Source organism: Strongylocentrotus purpuratus, unplaced genomic scaffold (assembly GCF_000002235.5).
Source record: "Strongylocentrotus purpuratus isolate Spur 01 unplaced genomic scaffold, Spur_5.0 spur5_scaffold_14, whole genome shotgun sequence".
NCBI classification, from domain to species: domain Eukaryota; kingdom Metazoa; phylum Echinodermata; class Echinoidea; order Camarodonta; family Strongylocentrotidae; genus Strongylocentrotus; species Strongylocentrotus purpuratus.
In genome coordinates, this window is record NW_022145599.1 from 28,063,195 (window position 1) to 28,089,486 (window position 26,292).

The window sequence follows — 26,292 nt, forward strand, 5'->3', positions numbered from 1 at the left end:
AGGCTATACAATAGAGTGTTAGAATAACCGTTGAGATGACTTTTTTAAAGGAAAATGAAAGAATGGTGATTTCTTAATTTGACACACAACAAACAGCTTTGTGGGAGTCAATTCCTTCTACCAGGAATCCTTGTTACCCAAGCTTGTTCAGTGTGTATACATCTGGATGAATATTACTGAAAGAACATAATTGTCAATTTAATACTTTGAAATTGAAATGCTGTCAAATTTGTACAGGTAAGCCTCTGCAAAGTGTTGATTTCTTGGAGAGGATTCATGACCACCATCAATTAAAGAAGCAGGATATTGTGTCTAAAATTGACCGCATAATCAAACAATGATGTCTCTTATTCTTTCAGTTCACACGCTTTATCTTGGAGACACAAGAGTACTAATCAGTCCTGGTTACAGATCGTACACACGTGCCTTGTGGCTCTTCAACTCAAGCGCTCCTGCTCTTACTAACTCCATGGAAGTAGCATTCATTATCACTCTCAACTACGGATATCTTTCTTATGGTGATGTTCTACGGATTGGAGCCGGTCTGGTACCCAACAATGATGCTGAGGTCTTCAGTGGAAGCCAGCAAATTCCAAGGGGGGAGCGCATTCTAGCTGCATCAGAAATGTTCATTGAATTTACATCAAGTTCATACTACAACTACTACTACTTCCAAATGGAGATATCTTTGGGTTATCTCACAGGTAAACATGAAAAATTCTACATATAAATTTAATACTTTCTATTTACAATACCCTTTTAGTTTTAAGAATTCAAATTAGCACATTGTAAAGTTAAAAGTGTAAATTTTTTTTCTTCTAAAATTAGTTAGTTGACCTTCTGTTAAATTTTTTTTTTTTATAAATTTGCTTATTTTCACAAAGTACCAAGCCCGCTAGTTACAGTTAATATATACCATATTAGCATTCTATTTCTCAAAAATACATGCCAAATTTTAACCTTTAGTCATTTACATGTAGCAAATGTTTATACTGTCTTTGTTACACACAAGATTCCATACAAAATTGAAGAAGTTTCAACAAAATAAAAAAGAATTCATAAAAAACTAGTTGATGTATAATTATAATTGATACATTATGTATATTCGTTATGACTGGTTTAAAAAACCAATCTTGCTTACATGCAGAACATATAAATGTGGCTCACTTTAACCCAGTATTGCAAAATTAGAATAGAGGAACATAAATTGCCTCCAGAATAATTTGTTTGCTTTTACCATCATGACAAATGATATTGCAAATGTAGCATCGCTGAGGGCACACAAGAAATAACAGTAAAGAGACATTAATAAACAACTCAACAACTGGTAAACACCTTCAAGATAATTTGGGGGCCCCAGCTCTTTGAATTCTCTTCAAAATTCATTGTAATTCTTTTCTTTTTTTAAGTCTGTTGAAAAAGTACTGCAATAAGTCTGTCACATATTTTTTCATGGTCAAATGAAAATGTGTTAGTTACCATGCACCACAAAACCAACCAAGAGTTGCATGGTGTGGTTTTCAATTAGAGGTTCATAGAGGTGCAATAGGTCGGGATGGTCAAATTTGATTGTCAAGTATGTTGTGAGTATACCTTAATAATAATAATAATAATAGGCAATTCTATAGCACCGTCTATCTAGAAATTCTATTCCGAGGCGCATTTATTATTACCCCTGCTAACGCCTAGCTGCCGTATACAACGCTCCAGCATTTCAAGGAATGAATTCCTGCCAGGTAGCCATTTACATCACCTGGGCTGAGTGTGGCAAATGTAGATCAATGTCTTGCCAAAGGACATTAGTGCCGCGGCGGGACTCAAACCGTTGACCTTGTGATCGACAGTCCGGCGACTTATCCACTCGACCACGATACCTTCTACATTAATTCAAAATCTGGAAGCACCAAATAATCTAAAAGTGGTATTTTGAGCAGTTTTTTGTAGACTTGTCGATGTTTGTCTGATCTTTTTTGTTGTTGTAATAATTGTTTTCATATGACCATGGCTACTGGTATTATTTTTATTTCCTATATCTTTAAAATGTTCTTGCATTGATACTTGGTCTAAATAAAGAACAGCGTGTACTTAATTGGTATGCTATGTTTTAGGACAATTTGATGATAGAGAGTTATAATCCTCCTTTTGCCATCTTGCACATTTCTGTGTGGGTCGGCATGCTTGAATATACTACAGATTTTAGTTTTCTCAAGTAACAATTTATACTAGAATGGTTACCTCATTTTTTTCACTGGGTTAGGAACATCATATTGGGATGATTTATATATCATTTGAAGCTGAGAATCTCCTCTTTTAGGATGTTTTTGTTGCCTGGTCACATTTGGACTTTTAAGGCATACTATCTTAGTCTATACTTTTTTTTTCTTTTGTTGTAAAATACAGATCCTTTCCAATGCAAGACAGGCCCATGGGCAGTCAATGGATCTGCTGTATGTGATGTGATACCAGACTGCAGAGACGGTAGTGATGAGGCATCATGCAGTAAGTAAAAAGAGATGATTTAAGTGATGTTATCAGAAATCTCATAATATAAAAATAATCAAATACATGTAGAGATTAGGAAGAAACACATAAAGGATCCCTTTACTGTTCATATTGGAACATGATTGTTGGTCGAAAAGAGATGGAATTCGTACAAGTTTTCTTATTTTTTTTGGTTGCATTTAATAACTTTTGACTTTAAACATAAATGCCTTTAGACTGTAACAGGACGTGACCTTCAAGTAGAAAGATTTGTACCGATATGTCATAATGTGGAATAACGGGCTTGATTCATGTAAGTACCTGATATAATAAAATGTTGAAAAGGTTGAAAGGTTCAAATTACTACCCTTATTTTTTATAATAACAGTGTCTCTCAGGGTGCAGAAATGAACCATTCAGCTTTCAACTCTTACCTATTATACCCAGAGGTGCACTGTTGCACCCAGCTTATAATATTGCTCCCTTGTTTGGTCTCTTCAGGGTGTTTCTCTTTAAGTTTTAGAAGAGAGTTCACAGTACCACTACCATACTTCCGTTGTGCTTCCTTGGTATGCATAGATATATAATTACTTCATAATCATGATAACAATAAGTTACATTTATATAGCGCATTCCATGGTATGTGAGAGCATGCCTCTTTTTTCTTGATATTTCATGCCTCATTCATCTTTTATAGTCTAATCTTTCCACAAGAGCAAATATGGATAGTCTCAATTTTTTTTTAGATCTGACTATGAATACCTTTTCTGTGATGTAAGCTCTATAGCTATATATCTAATACGCAAAGTATGCTCTTCAGTGTTCAACCCCAAAATAATTGCTTGAAATATTCACATTGGAACTGTCTCTTATCAAAGGTTGCTGATATTCACAATGTAAATTTCATCTTTTAGTGTGACAAGTATTTTAGTCATTAAGTGGTTCTTGCCCTTCATAACCTGTTTTGGAATCTATTCCTAAATTACGTCCTTGTAATTTTTACTTAAATATTTGTCCGTCTGTATGTGGGATGGTTGAGGGTGCATCAGTGTGTGTAAAAAAAAGCTTAAAATTAATAGCATTTGTTCATTTGGGGTAAATCTTGGATCTCTGTATGTCTTCTTTTTTTAACCCTTACTGTACTGGGCTATTTTGAGCACCCACTGACTGGGGGGGGGGGGCCTGGGAGGCCCCCCCCTATGATCTCGGCCGTCGATTGTCCGATGAACACGAAAATTTGCATGTTTGTAGATATTTACGTAAGGAACAAGATGGTATAATTAGTTTTTTCCGAATATGCAAATTTTTGTCGTTAGCCTAATTAATTATGCAAAATGCGCTAATTTTATGCATTTTACCGAAAACGTGTCAAACTCCACTTTTTGATTGTTGAAACTCATTATTCATATGAAACTTCTTTTCTAACACAAAAAAGTTATTTTAATGTAATTAATAATGATAATTTATGCAAATTTTGATGCGATTTTCACTTTTTTTTTTTTTTTTTTTGATGACATGCGCATACTAATTGTTATGTAACTCCTTACAGGTATATCCGATTTCGACGAAGATGGTATCAAAATGTGCGTAAGACTTGAGGGAAAATAGTCATGAAACGACAATTCAAAATTCCAAGCGGTTGCGGCGCAATCTCCGAAAATGTCGAGGGGGGGGGCCTCCCAGGCCCCCCCCCCCAGTACAGTAAGGGTTAAACTTTTCCTGGATATTAAATGAATAAATAAATATTTTGTTCCACACAGTACATGAGCTGGACAAAGGAGAACATCTACACCTGTACTCACCAAATTATCCAAATAGCTACTATGGCAACACCTCCATCCTTTGGCTCTTCCAGGCGAATTCATCAGCTGGAGGCAACTTCTCTTTCGCTGTGACGATCGACGAGTTGTACCTCGACTACTATGATACTTTGAAGATAGGACAAGGCCATGATGCTGATGGCTTCACTGTAGTCAATTTCACTGGCTTTACATCCCTGTACAACCCATATTTTACCGTCGTTGAAGGAGATAAGCTCTTTATTGAATTTGTGGCCGATGACTACCGGTATTACGATTCAGGAGCTTTTAGCATCGATATTGGACTCTACTTGGAAGATGGTAAAGTTAACAAACAAAATATTAAACCACATTCAATTGTATTTTTAAAAAAACTTGGGATGACATCTAAGCCAAATTGAGAATAAATTCTATGATACAAATAAAACTGCTTTGTTTTCTTTCAAAATATTACAAAGAGGGCTGTTTGTAAGACATTTTTTTAAATCATTAATATTGTTGTTGTTATTATTAGTATCATTAGTATTATTATTGTAATTATTATCTTATTTATTAGTAATATTTTAAAAGCTGCATGCATTTTTATGATGTGCACATACCTATCCTAGCAGATGCTTTATAAGGCACCTGCAAATTACATACCCTGGATTTAGCCTAGCAGCATTCAAGGAATAGATTCCTGCCGGATCCAATTTACTACAACCGGCTGAAGAGCGCCAAATTTTGATTAAGTCTTGTCAAAGGACAGAAAAGTGCTGTAGCGGGAATCTAATTGCGAATCCTATTCACATTGACACCTCTTTATAAAACATGTAAAGAAAGTAGCAGAAAATTAAATTCAAAAGCATTTTCAAAATTAAGTATTCACTCTAAAGTGATTGATTATTCCTGAGTGGATTTTAACATTTTGCTGTGAAGAATAGTAACAAAAACATTGTTTTCTCTATGGATTGGGATATTAAATAGTATTTGAGTCCTTTCGGTGATACTAACATCATTTGGTTATTCATTCATCTACATCAGCCAGTTGCAGGAATGACGAAATTCACATATATTTAGGCGTATCCGGACACTTGCCCCTGGACATCCACCCCCTGGATAACCACCCCCAGTCAACTACCCCAAGGAAAGTTGTCCAGGGGGTAGTTGTCGCAGAGAATGGTTGTCCTAGAGGGTAGTTGTACGGGGGAATTTGTCCTATGGGGTAGTTGTCCGGGGGGAAGTCGTCCTGAGGGTGGTTGCCGTGGGGGGTAGTTGTTCTCGGGGGTAGTTGACTGGGGTTGGTTATCCGGGGGGCAGGTGTCCTAGAGCCATATTTAGGACCTATTCATGCTAGCAGAGACAAAAGTGTACCAATCACCAACATATACTTTTTTCTGTTTGTTAGGTGTCTCAGTGTCATTATATTGTAATCAAGGTAGAGTTTCAAAAATTTCAATAGAGTATATACTACTCAACGCGTCCGATACACACTCCCATAGAATAAGGACCACACGGAACCATGCACGTTGTATAGTTCTGTTTATTCTGTATTTTTCTTCCTGCTCCTATCCGTTGGCCTAAGAATGCTGGGCAAAAAAATTATATATAGATTTTAAACATTCTTGCTATACATTTTTGTGTGTGTGTCATTTATAAAATTATCAGTATCATGGTCGAGAGTAGTGCTATGCAGTCATCATAATTATTGTTACCTTCATAATCATAGTATCAATTTTTTTTTGCTTTATATTTCTATAAAATTTAACAGACCTCTTTGTTTGCTCCGATGGAACTTTTTATACTTCTACTGCTCGATGCGATTCTATTGATGATTGTAATGATGGCAGTGATGAAAACAAGTGCAGTAAGTATTTCGTCTTTTTTTAATGAAAAGTTGCATCTTTATATTTAAGGATGACACAAGTATTCACTACAATATATAACAATTGTAAGAAATAACTTATATCCACAGAGCCTATAGGCTATTCAAGGTTCCAATTTCTCATTATGACAAAGCACGAAATGGCTATGTTAAGTATGAGTGAATTCAAGTTTGTACCTTTAATTTTTACATGGCTTTGAGGAAATGAGAAATAAATGAAACCAAAAAAAGGAGAAAAAGAGCATTGTAATAAAACTTAAACAACAAATTGAAATGAAGTGTTATATATTGATAAGATTTATTTCTTCTCTCCTTACTCATTTTCAGAATACTCACTTACTGTTGGAGAAACCCACTCTCTTCGCTATTATGGATCATACAGTAGACCTTACAACAGGACATGGTTATTCAATATCAATTCTTCACAAAGCGATACCGGTAACATTGCCTTCTTTGTGTACATTAGCGACATTTATGTTAGCTATGGCAATGTACTTCGTATTGGCTCTGGATTTGTCCCCAGTAATGATTCAGAATTTCTATTTGCCAATGATGGCTACCTGTCTAACGGGGCAAGGAGGCTCATTCAGGCTTCGGAGATGCACATGGAACTCACAAGGTCCTATAGTTCTTCACATTTCAACCTGGCGATTACTCCCCGTTCCCTTGAAGGTAAATTTATTACAATCTGTAACCTATAGTAGAGGTGTCATAGTCCAAAGGTTTAAGCACTTTACTTAAAATTCAAGGGTCGTGGGCTTGAACCCAGACACAGCACTAATGTCCTTTGGCAAGGCATTAGTCTACACTTGCCACTCGATACCAAGGAGAGAAATGGGGACCTGGTACGATGAACAAAGGATTTGTTTTGGTAATTGCCATATGCCCTCATGGCGAGCATAATGGTAAGAACACTCCCCAGAAAGTGGAGATGGTGCATATTGAAAATAAATCTGTATGCACCACTGCTGCATGTTTCTTTCTCCTTATATGATTGGGGGTTAGGGGTTCAGATTCCAATTCAGATTAGGTTTATTGATTCATATGTTTAAAAAAACGAGAAGATTAACCTCCACTGGCATAAACAATGTACATTATGAATACCACCAATATAACAATTTAAATGTTTACGTCATATTAACATACTACTCAAATACAGAGAGTGGGAGAAGAAGGAGAGGAAAGTAGAGAGAGAGAGAGAGGGACTGTGGAAGAAAAGAGGAATCGCATTTCACTTGCAAGAAAATGTAAATACCAAAAGACCAATTGAAGAAATGGAGAAAAGGAATGAACAATAGAAAAAGGAAGGGCAGAATGGGAAAGGGAGCAATAATTAACATGCAAGGAAAATGATTACTTTACGAAATGAAAATGACCTTTCAAGCCACATTTGCATGAAATAGAGGGATGTTTGAATATTCTAATATGTACAGTATGGATTTGCCCTTGTTACATTCATCACATCATTATCAGAAGGGGATATTTGTATATGTCAATTCTATTAATTTTCCCTGCAGCAACCGTATGCACCATGGTTGTGTGTATCTTTCTTTTTATATGCTTAGGGGTTAGGGGTTTCGATTCAGATTCAGATTAGTTTTATTGACCCATATGTATAAAAAAAAACAGACATTTAACATCCACTGGCGTAACAATCAATGTACATTATGAATTATCAAAACAACAATGTTCACATCATATTAAAATATTACTTAAAAACAGAGGGTGGAAGAAGAAGGAGAGAAAAGTAGAGAGAGAGAGAGAAAGAGGAATCGCATTTCACTTGCAAGAAGGTGTAAAAACCAAAAGATGAATGGAAGACATGGAAGGTATGGACAATAGAAAACAGAAAGGAAAAAGAGAGGGGTAAAGATGAGAAGAGCAGGGAGAGAAACAAAGAGAGAGAGGGGTGGGCAGAATGGGAAAGGGAGAAATAATTAACAAGAAAGGAAAATGATTACTTTACATATTGAAAATGACCTTTCCAGCTACATTTAATACATAAAGGGTATATCAAGTTATATTAAGTTGTGTTATGTGATATTATGTTTGATGAGTGGTCAACAAACTCACAGTTTCCATTTTAACCTACAGGTATTCCTTTCCATGTCTTTTTTTTCTCTCACTATTCCAGTTACTTGTTTTCATTAGTAGAAGTAGTAGTAGTAGCCAGTGGGAAAAACTACATGCAATTTCCTGCTTACAGAAGATCGTTAGGATTAGGTGTTGTATAGGTGCAATTTTCTCACATTGATATGAAAGTATTTTATTGTGTTTTGGTGTTTCAAGACCTTTATTGCTCACTGCTCCAAGTAAAAAATTTTCACTAATAGAAGTAGTAGTAAAACATTTAGTACTATCATCACCATAATAATTTTTCAATGTTGTAGGGTCCATAATAATATGTATCCGTTATTTTTTCATCTTTTTGGGTCATCTTCTTTTTCAAATATGATCCTGATAACTCCCTTCTACATTGATTGTTGGTGTTCAGGTCTCTTTGTGTGCAATGATGGATTTCATGCAGTCAACCAGTCCTCTCGTTGTGATCTCAGTGTAGATTGTCTGGACTCCAGTGATGAAACAGGCTGTGGTAATTTCATGTTCATTTCACTTGAATTTCTTTTTTATAGTCTCCGAAATGTTATCTGTCACGGTTATAATTCAACATACAGGTTTGTTTCTTACAAAGTCCGAATGTAGGCAAATGCCTATATTTTAATCAAAGATAAAATGATTTACTAGTCAGGGTATCTTCTGTAATGTTAAAAATTAAAATATTTATTTTTGTTGTAATTATTCATGTAAGCCTCATTTAAATCACTTCAAACTTTATAAGAAGTATAAAAATAACCTTTTAGTCCATTGCTATTCATAGCAGTACCCAAAACATTTGGTTTTAATACTTGCATTATGTAGTATTAAAAGAATGATGATCTCTTTTGCACGCAACAGACTGCTTTGTTGGAGTCATCAACCTACAGATTTTCAAATGCCTTTGAAGTCACCTATTGAAATGTTTGAACATGATGATGACATATTACATTATCTGAACTTGATTAATATAGGCTATACGATAGAGTGTTAGAATAACCGTTGAGATGACGATTTTAAAGGGAAATGAAAGAATGGTGATTTCTTAATTTTACACACAACAAACAGCTTTGTGGGAGTCGATTCCTTCTACCAGGAATCCTTGTTACCCAAGCTTGTTCAGTGTGTATATCTTGATGAATATTACTGAAAGAACGTACTGGTAAATGTCAATTACATTGAAATTGAAATGTTGTCAAATTTGTACAGGTAAGCCTCTGCAAAGTGTTGATTTCTTGGGTAGGATTCGTGACCACCTTCAATTAAAGAAGCAGGACATTGTGTCTAAAAGTCATTAAATAACCACAGAACCAAACAATGTCTCTTATTCTTTCAGTCCACACGCTTTATCTTGGAGACACAAGAGTACTAATCAGTCCTGGTTACAGATCGTACACACGTGCCTTGTGGCTCTTCAACTCAAGCGCTCCTGCTCTTACTAACTCCATGAAAGTAGCATTCATTATCACTCTCAACTACGGATCTCTTTCTTATGGTGATGTCCTACGGATTGGAGCCGGTCTGGTACCCAACAATAATTCTGAGGTCTTCAGTGGAAGCCAGCAATTTCCAAGGGGGGAGCGCATTCTAGCTGCATCAGAGATGTTCATTGAATTTACATCAAGTTCATACTACAACTACTACTCCTTCCAAATGGAGATATCTTTGGGTTATCTCACAGGTAAACATGACAAATTTTACATACAAATTTAATACTTTTTATTTACAATACCTTTTCAGTTTCATGAATTCAAATTAGCACATTGTAAGGTTAAAAGTGTAATTCTTTTTCTTCTAAAATTAGTTAGTTGACCTTCTGTTAAATCTTTTTTTTTTATAAATTTGCTTATTTTCACAAAGTAACAAGCCGGCTAGTTACAGTTAATATATACCATATTAGCATTCTATTTCTCAAAAATACATGCCAAATTTTAACCTTTAGTCATTTACATGTAGCAAATGTTTATACTGTCTTTGTTACACACAAGATTCCATACAAAATTGAAGAAGTTTCAACAAAATAAAAAAGAATTCATAAAAAACTAGTTGATGTATAATTATAATTGATACATTATGTATATTCGTTATGACTGGTTTAAAAAACCAATCTTGCTTACATGCAGAACATATAAATGTGGCTCACTTTAACCCAGTATTGCAAAATTAGAATAGAGGAACATAAATTGCCTCCAGAATAATTTGTTTGCTTTTACCATCATGACAAATGATATTGCAAATGTAGCATCGCTGAGGGCACACAAGAAATAACAGTAAAGAGACATTAATAAACAACTCAACAACTGGTAAACACCTTCAAGATAATTTGGGGGCCCCAGCTCTTTGAATTTTCTTCAAAATTCATTGTAATTCTTTTCTTTTTTTAAGTCTGTTGAAAAAGTACTGCAATAAGTCTGTCACATATTTTTTCATGGTCAAATGAAAATGTGTTAGTTACCATGCACCACAAAACCAACCAAGAGTTGCATGGTGTGGTTTTCAATTAGAGGTTCATAGAGGTGCAATAGGTCGGGATGGTCAAATTTGATTGTCAAGTATGTTGTGAGTATACCTTAATAATAATAATAATAATAGGCAATTCTATAGCACCGTCTATCTAGAAATTCTATTCCGATTTTTTATTATTTTTTATTTTTTATTCCGCGCATTTATTATTACCCCTGCTTACGCCTAGCTGCCGTATACAACGCTCCAGCACTTCAAGGAATGAATTCCTGCCAGGTAGCCATTTACATCACCTGGGCTGAGTGTGGCAAATGTAGATCAATGTCTTGCCAAAGGACATTAGTGCCGCGGCGGGACTCAAACCGCTGACCTTGTGATCGACAGTCCGGCGACTTATCCACTCGACCACGATACCTTCTACATTAATTCAAAATCTGGAAGCACCAAATAATCTAAAAGTGGTATTTTGAGCAGTTTTTTGTAGACTTGTCGATGTTTGTCTGATCTTTTTTGTTGTTGTAATAATTGTTTTCATATGACCATGGCTACTGGTATTATTTTTATTTCCTATATCTTTAAAATGTTCTTGCATTGATACTTGGTCTAAATAAAGAACAGCGTGTACTTAATTGGTATGCTATGTTTTAGGACAATTTGATGATAGAGAGTTATAATCCTCCTTTTGCCATCTTGCACATTTCTTTGTGGGTCGGCATGCTTGAATATACTACAGATTTTATTTTTCTCAAGTAACAATTTATACTAGAATGGTTACCTCATTTTTTTCACTGGGTTAGGAACATCATATTGGGATGATTTATATATCATTTGAAGCTGAGAATCTCCTCTTTTAGGATGTTTTTGTTGCCTGGTCACATTTGGACTTTTAAGGCATACTATCTTAGTCTATACTTTTTTTTTTCTTTTGTTGTAAAATACAGATCCTTTCCAATGCAAGACAGGCCCATGGGCAGTCAATGGATCTGCTGTATGTGATGTGATACCAGACTGCAGAGACGGTAGTGATGAGGCATCATGCAGTAAGTAAAAAGAGATGATTTAAGTGATGTTATCAGAAATCTCATAATATAAAAATAATCAAATACATGTAGAGATTAGGAAGAAACACATAAAGGATCCCTTTACTGTTCATATTGTAACATGATTGTTGGTCGAAAAGAGATGGAATTCGTACAAGTTTTCTTATTTTTTTTGGTTGCATTTAATAACTTTTGACTTTAAACATAAATGCCTTTAGACTGTAACAGGACGTGACCTTCAAGTAGAAAGATTTGTACCGATATGTCATAATGTGGAATAACGGGCTTGATTCATGTAAGTACCTGATATAATAAAATGTTGAAAAGGTTGAAAGGTTCAAATTACTACCCTTATTTTTTATAATAACAGTGTCTCTCAGGGTGCAGAAATGAACCATTCAGCTTTCAACTCTTACCTATTATACCCAGAGGTGCACTGTTGCACCCAGCTTATAATATTGCTCCCTTGTTTGGTCTCTTCAGGGTGTTTCTCTTTAAGTTTTAGAAGAGAGTTCACAGTACCACTACCATACTTCCGTTGTGCTTCCTTGGTATGCATAGATATATAATTACTTCATAATCATGATAACAATAAGTTACATTTATATAGCGCATTCCATGGTATGTGAGAGCATGCCTCTTTTTTCTTGATATTTCATGCCTCGTTCATCTTTTATAGTCTAATCTTTCCACAAGAGCAAATATGGATAGTCTCAATTTTTTTTTAGATCTGACTATGAATACCTTTTCTGTGATGTAAGCTCTATAGCTATATATCTAATACGCAAAGTATGCTCTTCAGTGTTCAACCCCAAAATAATTGCTTGAAATATTCACATTGGAACTGTCTCTTATCAAAGGTTGCTGATATTCACAATGTAAATTTCATCCTTTAGTGTGACAAGTATTTTAGTCATTAAGTGGTTCTTGCCCTTCATAACCTGTTTTGGAATCTATTCCTAAATTACGTCCTTGTAATTTTTACTTAAATATTTGTCCGTCTGTATGTGGGATGGTTGAGGGTGCATCAGTGTGTGTAAAAAAAAAGCTTAAAATTAATAGCATTTGTTCATTTGGGGTAAATCTTGGATCTCTGTATGTCTTCTTTTTTAAAACTTTTCCTGGATATTAAATGAATAAATAAATATATTGTTCCACACAGTACATGAGCTGGACAAAGGAGAACATCTACACCTGTACTCACCAAATTATCCAAATAGCTACTATGGCAACACCTCCATCCTTTGGCTCTTCCAGGCAAATTCATCAGCTGGAGGCAACTTCTCTTTCGCTGTGACGATCGACGAGTTGTACCTCGACTACTATGATACTTTGAAGATAGGACAAGGCCATGATGCTGATGGCTTCACTGTAGTCAATTTCACTGGCTTTACATCCCTGTACAACCCATATTTTACCGTCGTTGAAGGAGATAAGCTCTTTATTGAATTTGTGGCCGATGACTACCGGTATTACGATTCAGGAGCTTTTAGCATCGATATTGGACTCTACTTGCAAGATGGTAAAGTTAACAAACAAAATATTAAACCACATTCAATTGTATTTAAAAAAAACTTTGGGATGACATCTAAGCCAAATTGAGAACAAATTCTATGATACAAATAAAACTGCTTTGTTTTCTTTCAAAATATTACAAAGAGGGCTGTTTGTAAGACATTTTTTTAAATCATTAATATTGTTGTTGTTATTATTAGTATCATTAGTATTATTATTGTAATTATTATCTTATTTATTAGTAATATTTTAAAAGCTGCATGCATTTTTATGATGTGCACATACCTATCCTAGCAGATGCTTTATAAGGCACCTGCAAATTACATACCCTGGATTTAGCCTAGCAGCATTCAAGGAATAGATTCCTGCCGGATCCAATTTACTACAACCGGCTGAAGAGCGCCAAATTTTGATTAAGTCTTGTCAAAGGACAGAAAAGTGCTGTAGCGGGAATCTAATTGCGAATCCTATTCACATTGACACCTCTTTATAAAACATGTAAAGAAAGTAGCAGAAAATTAAATTCAAAAGCATTTTCAAAATTAAGTATTCACTCTAAAGTGATTGATTATTCCTGAGTGGTTTTTAACATTTTGCTGTGAAGAATAGTAACAAAAACATTGTTTTCTCTATGGATTGGGATATTAAATAGTATTTGAGTCCTTTCGGTGATACTAACATCATTTGGTTATTCATTCATCTACATCAGCCAGTTGCAGGAATGACGAAATTCACATATATTTAGGCGTATCCGGACACTTGCCCCTGGACATCCACCCCCTGGATAACCACCCCCAGTCAACTACCCCAAGGAAAGTTGTCCAGGGGGTAGTTGTCGCAGAGAATGGTTGTCCTAGAGGGTAGTTGTACGGGGGAATTTGTCCTATGGGGTAGTTGTCCGGGGGGAAGTCGTCCTGAGGGTGGTTGCCGTGGGGGGTAGTTGTCCTCGGGGGTAGTTGACTGGGGTTGGTTATCCGGGGGGCAGGTGTCCTAGAGCCATATTTAGGACCTATTCATGCTAGCAGAGACAAAAGTGTACCAATCACCAAAATATACTTTATTCTGTTTGTTAGGTGTCTCAGTGTCATTATATTGTAATCAAGGTAGAGTTTCAAAAATTTCAATAGAGTATATACTACTCAACGCGTCCGATACACACTCCCATAGAATAAGGACCACACGGAACCATGCACGTTGTATAGTTCTGTTTATTCTGTATTTTTCTTCCTGCTCCTATCCGTTGGCCTAAGAATGCTGGGCAAAAAAATTATATATAGATTTTAAACATTCTTGCTATACATTTTTGTGTGTGTGTCATTTATAAAATTATCAGTATCATGGTCGAGAGTAGTGCTTGGCAGTCATCATAATTATTGTTACCTTCATAATCATAGTATCAATTTTTTTTTGCTTTATATTTCTATAAAATTTAACAGACCTCTTTGTTTGCTCCGATGGAACTTTTTATACTTCTACTGCTCGATGCGATTCTATTGATGATTGTAATGATGGCAGTGATGAAAACAAGTGCAGTAAGTATTTCGTCTTTTTTTAATGAAAAGTTGCATCTTTATATTTAAGGATGACACAAGTATTCACTACAATATATAACAATTGTAAGAAATAACTTATATCCACAAAGCCTATAGGCTATTCAAGGTTCCAATTTCTCATTATGACAAAGCACGAAATGGCTATGTTAAGTATGAGTGAATTCAAGTTTGTACCTTTAATTTTTACATGGCTTTGAGGAAATGAGAAATAAATGAAACCAAAAAAAGGAGAAAAAGAGCATTGTAATAAAACTTAAACAACAAATTGAAATGAAGTGTTATATATTGATAAGATTTATATCTTCTCTTCTTACTCATTTTCAGAATACTCACTTACTGTTGGAGAAACCCACTCTCTTCGCTGTTATGGATCATACGGTAGACCTTACAACAGGACATGGTTATTCAATATCAATTCTTCACAAAGCGATACCGGTAACATTGCCTTCTTTGTGTACATTAGCGACATTTATGTTAGCTATGGCAATGTACTTCGTATTGGCTCTGGATTTGTCCCCAGTAATGATTCAGAATTTCTATTTGCCAATGATGACCACCCGTCTAACAGGGCAAGAAGGCTCATTCAGTCATCAGAGATGCACGTGGATTTCACAAGCTCCTATAGTTATTCACATTTCAACCTGGCGATTACTCCCCGTTCCCTTGAAGGTAAATTTATTACAATCTGTAACCTATAGTAGAGGTGTCATAGTCCAAAGGTTTAAGCACTTTACTTAAAATTTAAGGGTCGTGGGCTTGAACCCAGACACAGCACTAATGTCCTTTGGCAAGGCATTAGTCTACACTTGCCACTCGATACCAAGGAGAGAAATGGGGACCTGGTACGATGAACAAAGCATTTGTTTTGGTAATTGCCGTATGCCCTCATGGCGAGCATAATGGTAAGAACACTCCCCAGAAAGTGGAGATGGTGCATATTGAAAATAAATCTGTATGCACCACTGCTGCATGTTTCTTTCTCCTTATATGATTGGGGGTTAGGGGTTCAGATTCCAATTCAGATTAGGTTTATTGATTCATATGTTTAAAAAAACGAGAAGATTAACCTCCACTGGCATAAACAATGTACATTATGAATACCACCAATATAACAATTTCATTGTTTACGTCATATTAACATACTACTCAAATACAGAGAGTGGGAGAAGAAGGAGAGGAAAGTAGAGAGAGAGAGAGAGAGGGACTGTGGAAGAAAAGAGGAATCGCATTTCACTTGCAAGAAAATGTAAATACCAAAAGACCAATTGAAGAAATGGAGAAATGGAACGAACAATAGAAAAAGGAAGGGCAAAATGGGAAAGGGAGCAATAATTAACATGCAAGGAAAATGATTACTTTACGAAATGAAAATGACCTTTCAAGCCACATTTGCATGAAATAGAGGGATGTTTGAATATTCTAATATGTACAGTATGGATTTGCCCTTGTTACATTCATCACATCATTATCAGAAGGGGATATTTGTATATGTCAATTCTATTAATTTTCCCTGCAGCAACCGTATGCACCATGGTTGTGTGTATCTTTCTTTTTATATGCTTAGGGGTTAGGGGTTTCGATTCAGATTCAGATTAGTTTTATTGACCCATATGTATAAAAAAACAGACATTTAACATCCACTGGCGTAACAATCAATGTACATTATGAATTATCAAAACAACAATGTTCACATCATATTAAAATATTACTTAAATACAGAGGGTGGAAGAAGAAGGAGAGAAAAGTAGAGAGAGAGAGAGAAAGAGGAATCGCATTTCACTTGCAAGAAGGTGTAAAAACCAAAAGATGAATGGAAGACATGGAAGGTATGGACAATAGAAAACAGAAAGGAAAAAGAGAGGGGTAAAGATGAGAAGAGCAGGGAGAGAAACAAAGAGAGAGAGGGGTGGGCAGAATGGGAAAGGGAGAAATAATTAACAAGAAAGGAAAATGATTACTTTACATATTGAAAATGACCTTTCCAGCTACATTTAATACATAAAGGGTATATCAAGTTATATTAAGTTGTGTTATGTGATATTATGTTTGATGAGTGGTCAACAAACTCACAGTTTCCATTTTAACCTACAGGTATTCCTTTCCATGTCTTTTTTTTCTCTCACTATTCCAGTTACTTGTTTTCATTAGTAGAAGTAGTAGTAGTAGCCAGTGGGAAAAACTACATGCAATTTCCTGCTCACAGAAGATCGTTAGGATTAGGTGTTGTATAGGTGCAATTTTCTCACATTGATATGAAAGTATTTTATTGTGTTTTGGTGTTTCAAGACCTTTATTGCTCACTGCTCCCAAGTAAAAAATTTTCACTAATAGAAGTAGTAGTAAAACATTTAGTACTATCATCACCATAATAATTTTTCAATGTTGTAGGGTCCATAATATGTATCCGTTATTTTTTCATCTTTTTGGGTCATCTTCTTTTTCAAATATGATCCTGATAACTCCCTTCTACATTGATTGTTGGTGTTCAGGTCTCTTTGTGTGCAATGATGGATTTCATGCAGTCAACCAGTCCTTTCGTTGTGATCTCAGTGTAGATTGTCTGGACTCCAGTGATGAAACAGGCTGTGGTAATTTCATGTTCATTTCACTTGAATTTCTTTTTTATAGTCTCCGAAATGTTATCTGTCACGGTTATAATTCAACATGCAGGTTTGTTTCTTACAAAGTCCGAATGTAGGCAAATGCCTATATTTTAATCAAAGATAAAATGATTTACTAGTCAGGGTATCTTCTGTAATGTTAAAAATTAAAATATTTATTTTTGTTGTAATTATTCATGTAAGCCTCATTTAAATCACTTCAAACTTTATAAGAAGTATAAAAATAACCTTTTAGTCCATTGCTATTCATAGCAGTACCCAAAACATTTGGTTTTAATACTTGCATTATGTAGTATTAAAAGAATGATGATCTCTTTTGCACGCAACAGACTGCTTTGTTGGAGTCATCAACCTACAGATTTTCAAATGCCTTTGAAGTCACCTATTGAAATGTTTGAACATGATGATGACATATTACATTATCTGAACTTGATTAATATAGGCTATACGATAGAGTGTTAGAATAACCGTTGAGATGATGATTTTAAAGGGAAATGAAAGAATGGTGATTTCTTAATTTTACACACAACAAACAGCTTTGTGGGAGTCGATTCCTTCTACCAGGAATCCTTGTTACCCAAGCTTGTTCAGTGTGTATATCTTGATGAATATTACTGAAAGAACGTACTGGTAAATGTCAATTACATTGAAATTGAAATGCTGTCAAATTTGTACAGGTAAGCCTCTGCAAAGTGTTGATTTCTTGGGTAGGATTCGTGACCACCTTCAATTAAAGAAGCAGGACATTGTGTCTAAAAGTCATTAAATAACCACAGAACCAAACAATGTCTCTTATTCTTTCAGTCCACACGCTTTATCTTGGAGACACAAGAGTACTAATCAGTCCTGGTTACAGATCGTACACACGTGCCTTGTGGCTCTTCAACTCAAGCGCTCCTGCTCTTACTAACTCCATGAAAGTAGCATTCATTATCACTCTCAACTACGGATCTCTTTCTTATGGTGATGTTTTACGGATTGGAGCCGGTCTGGTACCCAACAATGATTCTGAGGTCTTCAGTGGAAGCCAGCAATTTCCAAGGGGGGAGCGCATTCTAGCTGCGTCAGAGATGTTCATTGAATTTACATCAAGTTCATACTACAACTACTACTACTTCCAAATGGAGATATCTTTGGGTTATCTCACAGGTAAACATGACAAATTAAAAAAAACAATCTTGCTTTAACATGCAGCACATATAAATGTGGCTCACTTTAACCCAGTATTGCAAAATTAGAATAGAGGAACATAAATTGCCTCAAGAATAATTTGTTTGCTTTTACCATCATGACAAATGATATTGCAAATGTAGCATCGCTGAGGGCACACAAGAAATAACAGTAAAGAGACATTAATAAACAACTCAACCACTGGTAAACACCTTCAAGATAATTTGGGGGCCCCAGCTCTTTGAATTTTCTTCAAAATTCATTGTAATTCTTTTCTTTTTTTAAGTCTGTTGAAAAAGTACTGCAATAAGTCTGTCACATATTTTTTCATGGTCAAATGAAAATGTGTTAGTTACCCTACACCACAAAACCAACCAAGAGTTGCATGGTGTGGTTTTCAATTAGAGGTTCATAGAGGTGCAATAGGTCGGGATGGTCAAATTTGATTGTCAAGTATGTTGTGAGTATACCTTAATACCGTAATTAACGGTGTATGAACCGCACCTTTTTGCCGCCGAAAAAAATTCAAAGTCGGGGGTGCGGTTTATGCACGGTACACCAAAAAAAAGTTTCGTTTTATGCCCCTCCACCTGGCGCTATGCCTGGCAATGTCTCCCAGCTCTGTAATCGGTGTGTTGACTCACCACTCTGAAACTAGAACAACACTCAAATTTGTTTGTCATCTTGGTGTGAAAGTAATCTCTCTGATAGATTTCAATATGTAGTTGATAATAATAATTCCTCCAATTTTTCTTCTATTACACGGCGTACCACAAGGTTCTATCCTAGGTCCTCTACTGTTTTTTAAGTCGGCAAAAAAAAAGTCGGCAAAAAAAAAAGAGGGGTGCGGTTAATACACGAGGGCAGTTTATACAACGTTAATTACGGTAATAATAATAATAATAGGCAATTCTATAGCAACGTCTATCTAGAAATTCTATTCCGAGGCGCATTTATTATTACCCCTGCTTTACGCCTAGCTGCCGTATACAACGCTCCAGCATTTCAAGGAATGAATTCCTGCCAGGTAGCCATTTACATCACCTGGGTTGAGTGTGGCAAATGTAGATCAATGTCTTGCCAAAGGACATTAGTGCCACGGCGGGACTCAAACCGCTGACCTTGTGATGGACAGTCCGGCGACTTATCCACTCGACCACGATACCTTCTACATTAATTCAAAATCTGGAAGCACCAAATAATCTAAAAGTGGTATTTTGAGCAGTTTTGTGTAGACTTGTCGATGTTTGTCTGATCTTTCTTGTTGTTGTAATAATTGTTTTCATATGACAATGGCTACTGGTATTATTTTGATTCCTATAACTTTAAAATGCTCTTGCATTGATACTTGGTCAAAATAAGAACAGCGTGTACTTAATTGGTATGCTATGTTTTAGGACAATTTGATAATAGGGAGTTATAATCCTCTTTTTGTCACCTTGCACATTTCTTTGTGGGTCAGCATGCTTGAATATACTACAAATTTTAGTTTTCTCAAATAACATTTTATGCTAGAATGGAGACCTCATTGTTTTCACTGGGTTAGGAACATCATATTGGGATGATTTATATATCATTTTAAGCTGAGAATCTCCTCTTTTAGGATCTGGTCGCTTTTTGATATGTTTTTGTTTCCTGGTCACATTTGGACTTTTAAGGCATACTATCTTAATCTATACGTTTTTCTTCTTTTATTGTAAATTACAGATTCTTTCCAATGCAAGACAGGTCCATTGGCAGTCAATGGATCCGCTATATGTGATGTGATACTAGACTGCAGAGACGGTAGTGATGAGGCATCATGCAGTGAGTAAAAAGAGATGATTTATGTGATGTTATCAGAAATCTTATTTATAAAAATAATCAAATACATGTAGAGATTAGGAAGAAACACATAAAGGATCCCTTTACTGTTCATATCGGAACATGATTGTTGATCGAGATGAGATGGAATTTGTACAAGTTTTCTTAATGTTTTTTTTGCTTTTAATAACTTTTGACTTGAAACATAAATGTCTGTAGACTGTAACAGGACGTTACGTAGAAAGATATGTATGTGGAATATCGGGCTTGATTCATGTAACTACCTGATATAATAAAATGTTGAAAAGGTTGAAAGGTTTAAATTACTACCCTTGTTTTTATAATAACAGTGTCTCTCAGGGTGCAGAATTGAACCATTCAGCTTTCAACTCTTACCGGTACCCATTATACCCAGAGGTGCACTGTTGCACCCCAGGGTGTTTCTCTTTAAGTTTTAGAAGAAAGTTCACAGTACCACTACCATACTTCCGTTGTGCTTCCTTGGTATGCATCGATATATAATTACTTCATAATAACAATTAGTTACATTTATACAGCGCATTCCATGATGTGTGAGAGCATGCCCCTTTTGTCTTGATATTTCATGCCTCATTCATCTTTTAAAGTCTAATCTTTCCACAAGAGCAAGTATAGGTAGTTTGAAAACATTTTTAGGTATCACTATGCTTGCCCTTTCTGTGATGTAAGCTCTATGGCTATATCTAATACGCAAAGTATGGTTTTCAGTGTTCAACCCCGAAATAATTGCTTGAAATATTCACATTGGAACTGTCTCTTAGGGTTGCTGATGTTCACAATGTAAATTTCATCCTTTAGTGTGACAAGTATTTTATTCATAAAGTGGTTCTTGCCCTTCATAACCCGTTTTGGAATCTATTCCTAAATTACTTCCTTGTAATTTTTACTCAAATATTTGTCTGTCTGTATGCGGGGTGGTTGAGGGTGTATGAGTGTTTGTAAAAAAAGCTTAAAATTGATAACATTTGTTCATTTGGGGTAAATCTTGGATCCATGTATGTTTTCTTTTTTTAACTTTTCCTGGACATTAAATGAATAAATAAATATATTGTTCCACACAGTACATGAGCTGGACAATGGAGAACATCTTTATCTGTACTCGCCAAATTATCCAAATAGCTACTACGGCAACACCTCCATCCTTTGGCTCTTCCAGGCGAATTCATCAGCTGGAGGCAACTTCTCTTTCGTTGTGACCATCAACGAGTTGCACCTCGACAGCTATGATACTTTGAAGATAGGACAAGGCCATGATGCCGATGGCTTCACTGTAGTCAATTTCACTGGCTTTACATCCCTGGACAACCCATATTTTACCGTCGTTGAAGGAGATGAGCTCTTTATTGAATTTGTGACCGATGACTATTACGATTCAGGAGTTTTTAGCATCGATATTGGACTCTACTTGCGAGATGGTACAGTTATTACACAAAATAACACTTTTAATTCTATTTAAAACAAACTTTCATATTCCATCTAAGCCAAATTGAGAAAAGATTCTAAGATACAAATAAATGTGCATTGTTTTCTTTCAAGATATTAGGAAGAGGGCTGGTTGCAGCAAGACTGCTGTGCACAATACTAATTCAGCTTCAAAATTTCAAGATCATAGCTAATTTCTTGACCACAAAAGGTGCAATTGTTCAACAAAATGTGCCCTACCCCCTTTGGAGATAACCATGTAATTCACACCAATGTTTTGAAAGAGCCATCTTTTTTGGGGGAAAATTTTATGGCAGCTCTGACAAATTGTAGTGTAAGCACCATATTTTGCCATTATAGCTATGAATAATCAAGTTCATATGATGGAATGGTTTAAGTTGTGTTTTTCTTCAGGTTGATGCATTTGCATGCATTTACCAGTAGTAAACTTTGAAAAATACTGCCTGTTACGTTACGACTGGATTATAAGTACCAGTATGTTAATAATTTGAATCAAATATATATTAGAAATGCATATATATCTACTCGTAGATTGCTGACTGCTGACTTGACTCATTCATATTCTACTAATTCAATTAAACCCGACCTTACGTCTAAAATCATGTTTAACAAAAGGAAAACTTTGAAAGCACTCTAAATTTCTTTGTTAAAGGGCGAGTACACTCCAAAAATAACTTTCTTTCAATAGAAGCAGAAAAATCATACAAACCAATAAAAAATTGAGCAAAATCGGATAACTAATAAGAAAGTTATGAATATTTAATGACATGAAAAACTTTGAAAATCACAAGACAAATTGGCAACTCACTCATGAGTCTGTGACATCATTGCCTCACTATTCACTCATTGTTTTCTTTATATTGATAATATAAACTTCCAATTTCCCCCCTAAACTTATTTCCTCACACCAGTGTCCAAGTTATAATGATAATAATAAGTTTTTGTGTTGATGAACCAAAATAGAGTAATCAGGAAAAATTTAAATTTTGATAAACTATTTATATAAAAATTCAATGATTATGAATATACAATATTCAGAAATTAGTATCAATTTTACAAAGTTCATAAAAGATTTTGTCAAATGTCATGTACGAAATCTGATACAAATCATATTACCTGGTCAAAGCCATGGGAAAATCAAGTTTTGGGGGATAAAAAGGGAAATTAATGGGATAAAAATATATAAAGCAATTGATAAATCGTGAGGCAATGAGGTCACAAACTGATAACCAAATTGGCAATATGTGTAGTGATTTTCTAAGTTCCATAGTTTTTCACACTTTAAAAGAAATTCATAACTTTCTTCTTGATTTCTTTGGTTGCTGGTGGCTCGTCTCTATAATTTATGACCCCCTCCCTCTCTTGAAATCATATTTTGTTCTTAGTTCAAATATATGTTGAAGTCGCATGATCTGTTGAAATCAAAGTTTTAAATGTTCGAGTATATCGATCCTGCCTAATCTTTGGTTTAAATCAACTTGTCACATTATAAAGTGAGAGATATAGTGAGAGATATATTTCCTCCTGTTCGTGGGATTGTGTTGATCACCTTTTGGTGTTGTATATGATCAACTGGAGCGTGCCATTCATATTAACTCACTTTGTTCTTCTATCTTGTCCTTTGTAGGGAAATTTATATGCAATGCTGGCAGTGGCAAAGGTCTCGTTAGCATTAACAAAGTATGTGATGGGAAGGTTGATTGTATTGATGGTACAGACGAGACAAATTGTTGTAAGTATTTTATTGTACACGATTCGAAATCTGTTTTAGAAGGAGTTACATTAGAGATAACTCTGTTTGGCTTAGATAAACAACGCTCAAAACAGTGGAATCCTCCCTCAAAAGGGTCATACAACCACTACTTTGGAGTCGATTCAAGTGCACAGTATTTTAAAGTGATCTGATACACTCCTTTGATAGTGGATTTCCTCTCCTCTGCATTAAAAAAAATATAGAGCAGAAAATGGTACTTCTCATCATTTCATTTACGTTTTACATATATCTTCTGCTTCAGTTCATATTTTGACACAATTCGTGTTACCATTTTTTTTAAAACGCATTCAATATTAAACCTGATTTGAATAGCACATGTTTATTCTAACAGTGATAAAATAGATTGTCCCGAGAACTTTCGCTCGAGTTTGATCCCCTTTGTTTTTAAGCCTTCATAAAATGATGATTCAGGACATACAAAATGTGTAACTGAGAATAGGAGAATAACAATGCAGTGGATAAATAGGCAAGATATTCTTCACTTACTTTATCTTTCTTGACATTTTCATTAGCTGTCATCCTGGCAACAGACGAAACGGTTTTCCTTGCCTCCTACACTTATCCTTCTTACGTGAACTATGGAAATGACTACATCTATTCAAGCTGGATCGTTTCATCAGCAGACAGTGCAAATGCTCTGATAGTCCAAGTTGAATATATTAAACTCTATTTTGGTGACTCACTTATCATACGTAACATTGGTGCAACTACAAGCCGGAGAGAGACCACGTGGTCATTTGCAGATGATACAACCTTTACTTGGAGCGATATTGCAGATAAAGTATTCCCAGAGGGAGAACTGTCGGTGGAATTCAAGAGCCTGTATGGCGGAGGTTTTGGTCTCGAAATACTTGCACTCCCGCTGGAAGGTATTTATCCCTTTTCTACACGGTGTCTAATTTTGTTTTTAACTGCACCTGATCTATAGACCTAAAGACATGCACTTTTTGGGTGCAGCTCATAAAATCACTTGCGGACAAAACTGTTCGGGAAATGCTTTTTTAAGAAAAAGATTGGAAGGGCTTCCTTTGCTTTATGCATGTACTTGAAAGCACCTAATGAGTAGTTGGTCCATGATAGTGCAAATGCTTAATATTTTGGCATAGCCACAGTAAGGTTAAATGCTTTAAATTAACTGTTGAGTTATAGTCATTGAGGTTGAACACTGAAATTCTCAACGAGCTGGGACCACGGGGAACAAATTTAATTGTTATTTTCTCGTCGGTTATTGGTCTTCTTATTTCAGTTATCTTGTAACATCAACTGGTGATTTAATGGCATCCCTTCTCCTAATTTCCAATCTGCTTTGTCCTTATTTGTTTGCTCTTCTCGTGCCTTCTTTTCTTTATCTGACTATCCTTTTTTTTCTTTATCTGACTATCCTTTTTTTTCTTTATCTGACTATCCTTTTTTTTCTTTATCTGACTATCCTTTTTTTTCTTTATCTGACTATCCTTTTTTTTCTTTATCTGACTATCCTTTTTTTCTTTATCTGACTATCCTTTTTTTTCTTTATCTGACTATCCTTTTTTTTTCTTTATCTGACTATCCTTTTTTTTTTGTCATACTTTTTGCAGTAAACTTGTTTTTTATTTGTTCATGACATTCTCAACACAAGTTTTTTATGGTATTTCCCTCCTTCTGCTTTAATAGCATTGTTTGATGGAGTGATCTTTCTTTTACACATTACTGTACTTTGCCAGAAGGAAATAAATGTAAATGTTTTCTTGACAATGCATGCAATGTAACTTTGTTATGCTTTATTCTTTCTTTAGATATCATAACATGTGATGCTGGAGATAAGATCGCTCCGCCTGGAAACAGATGTGATGGTACTGTGGACTGTACTGACTTACGTGATGAGCTTGATTGCCGTAAGATTTGTTGATTTTTCCATGTCACTTTGGTTTTCCTATGAAAATTATGATAAAGACTAAAGAATGTTTTAATTTTGAAACTAATTCGAAACAGGAACTAGGATCGTGTCACAGGAAATGTAAATGTGACCCGGCACCACAAAACCACCAAAAAGTAGCAAAAATTATTTTCCTGATTTCATCTGATTATGAAAGAAGAAGTTCTCCTCTTTAAAATGGTATATTGCTTGTCCAAATTGAAGCTTCCTAACCCTTTTAATTTAGTGAATGAAAAGAGCTGGTGAGGGAGGTTACTGGTATTAAATTGTGAGAAAGAGAGCTTTAAAGTTTGGGGCTATTCAAGCATGCGGAGCAAGCAAACCACAGGGAAATCAATAGAAGGGTGAATCAAAAGGCCATAGCAACCACTATGAAGAGATTTTCAGATTAGGCTAAAATTTGGCCTGATGGTCAAACATAGTCTGTTCATTATGTTTCTGAGGTTTCAATGTGTGGACTTAAGTCTTTCAAAAGTTATTATGTTGTATGTGTATAGAGTTGTAATTGGACAGATTAAGTGAACTGCAACATAGTGCCGAGACACCTGCACTAGACAATGCCTATTCATGGTGGACCCAGAGTCTTTTTGTTCCCCCTTACATAACACTGCTTGTCACCTATCTTGTTTTGTATACATCTGGGCAATTATTTGTAACCACATTATGAACTTGCTTTATACTTAATTCCCATACTGTTTTCTTTCTCACAGGAGGTTCA

At 35.3% G+C, this 26,292-nt stretch overlaps 1 protein-coding gene across 1 annotated transcript in view; it reads left to right on the forward strand.

Moving 5' to 3' along the window:
* Positions 1–26,292, forward strand: part of LOC105445353 — a 124,405-nt gene that overhangs the window by 80,360 nt on the left and 17,753 nt on the right. The window contains exons 40-43 of the mRNA XM_030985189.1: positions 21,504–21,857; positions 23,513–23,617; positions 24,172–24,528; positions 25,435–25,533. Coding sequence (XP_030841049.1) covers positions 21,504–21,857; positions 23,513–23,617; positions 24,172–24,528; positions 25,435–25,533 — 915 coding nt within the window. The remainder of the gene's footprint in view (positions 1–21,503; positions 21,858–23,512; positions 23,618–24,171; positions 24,529–25,434; positions 25,534–26,292) is intronic.